The sequence below is a fragment of the Syngnathus acus genome, chromosome 21 (assembly GCF_901709675.1).
Source record: "Syngnathus acus chromosome 21, fSynAcu1.2, whole genome shotgun sequence".
Classification (NCBI taxonomy): Eukaryota; Metazoa; Chordata; class Actinopteri; order Syngnathiformes; family Syngnathidae; genus Syngnathus; species Syngnathus acus.
In genome coordinates, this window is record NC_051105.1 from 14379248 (window position 1) to 14384766 (window position 5519).

The 5519-nt window shown below is 52.7% G+C and overlaps 1 protein-coding gene across 10 annotated transcripts in view; it reads left to right on the plus strand.

Annotated features, from left to right (window-relative positions):
* Positions 1 to 5519, plus strand: part of rab3gap1 (RAB3 GTPase activating protein subunit 1) — a 176501-nt gene that overhangs the window by 161794 nt on the left and 9188 nt on the right. For 9 of the 10 annotated variants that reach the window (XM_037280619.1, XM_037280621.1, XM_037280617.1 and 6 more), the window contains one exon: positions 741 to 856. The exons of the other annotated variant lie outside the window; for it this stretch is intronic. In XM_037280619.1, the coding sequence (XP_037136514.1) occupies positions 741 to 856 (116 nt within the window). The remainder of the gene's footprint in view (positions 1 to 740; positions 857 to 5519) is intronic. 10 annotated transcript variants of the gene reach the window in all.

Below are 5519 nucleotides of genomic sequence, written 5' to 3' on the forward strand. Positions count from 1 at the left end.
TGTCGCCATTATTATTCATGTTATTTTTACTAATCTTGCAGCCGTTTCTTTGGATATTGTGGAGCTTCTGCCAGCAGTGATGGTGCGTAGACAATTTCATCAACTTCCATCTTTGCAAGGACAGGGGGAAGTGACGTATGCCGTAAAGCATTTCAGCACATACGTAGTTTTTTGTGTGGCAGGGTCTCCTCAAAGTTTTTTTGTGCTAGTTAAAGTGACACAGACGACGTCAGGCCATCCAACCTATTTTTTATATTGGCGCATCATCACAACAATGTACAGCGTGGGACTCAATTAAATGGTATTGTGTAGCATTGACATTCTGCCAGTTTATTGGTAACTGCTGTCTTTGAAGCTGATGACGTTTAAAGGTATTAAGAGCTCTTAAGTACATGGTTGTTTTGTGATGGCACAGAGAAAGTTGCCACGATGGCTATTATTCAACACTCAGTTTGCATTCACACAAATGACTGCTCAAATCTCAGTCATTTTATTTCATCTCTGCAATATGTGTGCAATATTGTAAGCAGTGAAATGTGGTGATTGATTCTAAAGGGAAGGAAATGATAACTCTTGAAATAAGGTAGCATTTGACCCATCCAGTCGGACCACACTCTCTGAGAACCACACTTATATAAAATGTCTTTCAGTTGTATTTATTCTTAAAGGGCAGCACAGATGTCTGAAATTTGTCCTGCTCAAATATTGAGATATCTGTTTGTGACATTTCTCTTCTATAGGATTGCATTGACTCTTTGATTGCCATGGAAATGATCATCGCCCAGTTTCGGTCTCTCAAGACAAAGTTTGGTATTGCTGAGGCTGAGAATGAAGACCAAAGAGAGAAACTAAGACTGTAAGTTATATCCAGGGGGGCACATAAGTGGTGCGTACTCACAATAGATCAAGCCAATCTTGATTCAAATTTATCCGCCACGTCTTAAGATGGTCCAGCCCAATCTGAAGTCAGTTGGTAGAACCCTCTAAGACAGAGGTGGGTAATTCCGGTCCTCGAGGGCTGGTGTCCTGCATGTTTTATAGGTCTCCCTGCTGCAACACACCTGATTCAAATGATCAGGATGGTTATCCAGCTTCTGCAGACCTTTCTAATTATCTGACTATTTGAATCAGGTGTGTTGCAACAGGGTGAAATAGAAAACATGCAGGACACCGGCCCTCGAGGATCAGAATTACCCACTCCTGCTCTAAGACAAGTGTGCGAAATATGAGCTCCTTTAATGTACAAAAGTGGTCCAGAAATGGGCAATCAAAAAAAAACAAAAAAATCATAGCTCATTTTTTGTACATCTTAGCATAGGGCAGGGGTGGCCAACCAGTCAGAGACTAAGAGCCACATTCCTTACTGTGTTACCGCAAAGAGCCACATCATACACATGGGCACACATGAACATCATCCCTTCGTCTTACACACACACACACACACCTCTGTTCAGTCAAATTTATTGTGTGACATTATCATGTCACCACTCCGTGAGTCGTCACCTTATCGTGGTGGAGGGGTTTGCGTGCCCCTATGATCCTAGGAGCCATGTTGTCTGGGGCTTCATGCCCCTGGTAGGGTCACCCATGGCAAACGGGTCCTAGGTGAGGGGCCAGACAAAGCACGGCTCAAAAAGCCCCTTATGATGATAAAGATATATGGACACAGATTTCCCTCGCCCGGACGCGGGTCACCGGGGCCCCCCTCTGGAGCCAGGCCTGGAGGCGGGGCTCGAAGGCGAGCGTCTGGTGGCCGGGCCTTCGCCCATGGGGCCCGGCCGGGCACAGCCCGAAAAGGAAATGTGGGTCCCCCTTCCCATGGGCTCACCACCTGTGGGAGGGGCCAAAGGGGTCGGGTGCAGTGCAAGCTGGGCGGCGGCCAAAGGCAGGGACCTTGGCGGTCTGATCCCCGGCTGCAGAAACTGGCTCTTGGGACATGGAATGTCACCTCTCTGGCTGGAAAGGAGCCCGAGCTGGTGTGTGAGGCAGAAAAGTTCCGACTAGATATAGTCGGACTTGCCTCCACGCACAGTTTGGGTTCCGGTTCAAGCCCTCTCGAGAGGGGCTGGACTCTCTTCCACTCTGGAGTTGCCCACGGTGAGAGGCGTCGAGCAGGTGTGGGTATACTTATTGCCCCCCGGCTGGGCGCCTGCACATTGGGGTTCACCCCGGTGAACGAGAGGGTAGCCTCCCTCCGCCTTCGGGTGGGGGGACGGGTCCTGACTGTTGTTTGTGTCTATGCACCAAACGGCAGCTCAGAGTACCCACCCTTCTTGGAGTCCCTGGAGGAAGTGCTGGAGAGCGCTCCTTCTGGGGACTCCATCGTTCTACTGGGTGACTTCAATGCTCATGTGGGCAATGACAGTGAGACCTGGAAGGGTGTGATTGGGAGGAACGGCCCCCCCGATCTGAACCCGAGCGGTGTTCTATTATTGGACTTCTGTGCTCGACACGGATTTTCTATAATGAACACCATGTTCAAACATAAGGGTGTCCATGTGTGCACTTGGCACCAGGACACCCTAGGCCGCAGTTCGATGATCGACTTTGTAGTCGTGTCATCGGATTTGCGGCCGCATGTTTTGGACACTCGGGCGAAGAGAGGGGCGGAGCTGTCAACTGATCACCACCTGGTGGTGGGTTGGCTCCGATGGTGTGGGAAGATGCCGGTCCGACCTGGCAGACCCAAACGCTCTGTGAGGGTCTGCTGGGAACGTCTGGCGGAATCCCCTGTCAGAAAGAGCTTCAACTCCCACCTCCGACAGAGCTTTTCCCACGTCCTGGGGGAGGCGGGGGACATTGAGTCCGAGTGGACCTTGTTCCGCGCCTCCATTGTTGAGGCGGCCGACCGGAGCTGTGGCCGTAAGGTCATTGGTGCCTGTCGTGGCGGCAATCCCCGAACCCGCTGGTGGACACCGGCGGTAAGGGATGCCGTCAAGCTGAAGAAGGAGTCCTATCGGGCCGTTTTGGCCTGCGGGACTCCGGAGGCAGCTGACAGGTACCGGATGGCCAAGCGGAACGCGGCTTCGGCGGTTGCTGAGGCAAAAACCCGGACGTGGGAGGAGTTTGGCGAGGCCATGGAGAATGACTTCCGGACGGCTTCGAGGAAATTCTGGTCCACCATCCGGCGTCTCAGGAGGGGGAAGCAGTGCAACGTCAACACTGTTTACAGTGGAGATGGCGTGCTGCTGACCTCGACTCGGGACGTCGTGTGTCGGTGGGGAGAATACTTCGAAGACCTCCTCAATTCCACCGACACGCCTTCCATTGTGGAAGCAGGGCCTGGGGACTCTGAGGCGGACTCTCCAATCTCTGGGGTCGAAGTCACTGAGGTAGTTAAAAAACTCCTCGGTGGCAAGGCCCCGGGGGTGGATGAGATCCGCCCGGATTTCTTAAGGGCTCTGGATGTTGTGGGGCTGTCATGGCTGACACGTCTCTACAACATCGCGTGGACATCGGGGACAGTGCCTCTGGATTGGCAGACTGGGGTGGTGGTTCCCCTCTTTAAGAAGGGGGACCGGAGGGTGTGTTCCAATTACAGGGGAATTACACTCCTCAGCCTCCCTGGTAAGGTCTATTCAGGGGTGCTGGAGAGGAGGGTCCGTCGGGAGGTCGAACCTCGGATTCAGGAGGAACAGTGTGGCTTTTGTCCTGGCCGTGGAACAGTGGACCAGCTCTTCACCCTCAGCAGGATCCTCGAGGGTGCATGGGAGTTCGCCCAACCAGTCCACATGTGTTTTGTGGACTTGGAGAAGGCGTTCGACCGTGTCCCTCGGGAGATTCTGTGGGGGGTGCTTCGGGAGTACGGGGTACCGAGCCAACTGATAAGGGCGGTTCGGTCCCTGTATCACCGATGCCAGAGTTTGGTCCGCATTTCCGGCAGTAAGTCGGATTCGTTCCCAGTGAGGGTTGGACTCCGCCAAGGCTGCCCTTTGTCACCGATTCTGTTCATAATTTTTATGGACAGAATTTCTAGGCGCAGCCGAGGCGTTGAGGGTGTCCGGTTTGGGGACCTCAGCATCGCGTCTCTGCTTTTTGCAGACGACGTGGTGCTGTTGGCTTCTTCAGGCCGTGATCTCCAGCTCTGACTGGAGCGGTTCGCAGCCGAGTGTGAAGCGGTCGGGATGAGGGTCAGCACCTCCAAATCCGAGTCCATGGTCCTCGATCGGAAAAGGGTGGAATGCCCTCTCCGGATCGGGGATGAGATCCTGCCCCAAGTGGAGGAGTTTAAGTATCTTGGGGTCTTGTTCATGAGTGAGGGGAGGATAGAGCGCGAGATCGACAGGCGGATCGGTGCAGCGTCGGCAGTAATGCGGACTCTGTACCGGTCCGTCGTGGTGAAGAGAGAGCTGAGCCAAAAGGCAAAGCTCTCAATTTACCGGTCGATTTACGCTCCTACCCTCACCTATGGTCACGAGCTATGGGTCGTGACCGAAAGAACGAGATCCCGGATACAAGCGGCCGAAATTAGTTTTCTCCGCAGGATGTCCGGGCTCTCCCTTAGAGATAGGGTGAGAAGTTCGGTCATCCGGGAGAGACTCGGAGTAAAGTCGCTGCTCCTCCACGTTGAGAGGAGCCAGATGAGGTGGCTCGGGCATCTCATCAGGATGCCTCCTGGACGCCTCCCTGGGAAGGTGTTCCGGGCATGTCCCACCGGTAGGAGACCCCGGGGACGACCCAGGACGTGCTGGAGAGACTATGTCTCTCAGCTGGCCTGGGAACGCCTTGGGATCCCCCGGGATGAGCTAGATGAAGTGGCTGGGGAGAGGGAAGTCTGGGAGTCCCTCCTGAAGCTGCTGCCCCCGCGACCCGACCCCGGATAAGCGGAAGAAGATGGATGGATGGATGGATGGATGATCATGTCACACACCAACATGATAATGACAGAAATTGTACAGTACTAAGACCACAGGCCAGTCATTTTCAACAATGAACATTGTGTGCACCATCTCACACACACACAAATTCTCAGTTCACAAACAAAAACATAATAATTTACAATCGCGTTTTTTTCACTTACTATCCATGTTGCTTAGTGCGACTTCTGGCATTCCTTGCCTTGAACAATCCTCTTCAAATCTGGCGTGTATTCTGTTGTTGCCATTCGAAGCAATTCTTTCACATGGGTGTCAGTCAGAACGGATCGATGCTTTGATTTCAGGTGCTTCAGGGTAGAAAAGACAGACTCGCAGATGTATGTTGACCCAAACATTGACAGTATCTTCAGCGCAGCCCGTTTGACATTTGGGTATTTTTCCATTGGCACACTTTTCCAGAACTCAATGGTCCCTTCCCTTAAAGCAGGTTTCAGTTGGTCCTCCTTAAAAAGAGCGATCATCTCCAACTCAGCCGCAGCCTCATCTGTGACGAGTAGGGCTTTCAAACAGTCCGTCTCCACATTAAATGGGTCGACGAGGAACGTAATCTATGGCCTTTTCAGTTGTAGATCACGGAACCGGATGACAAAGCTTCAACCAGTGTTGCATCTCTGGCTCTTTGCTTATTCAGGGCGGCGTTGG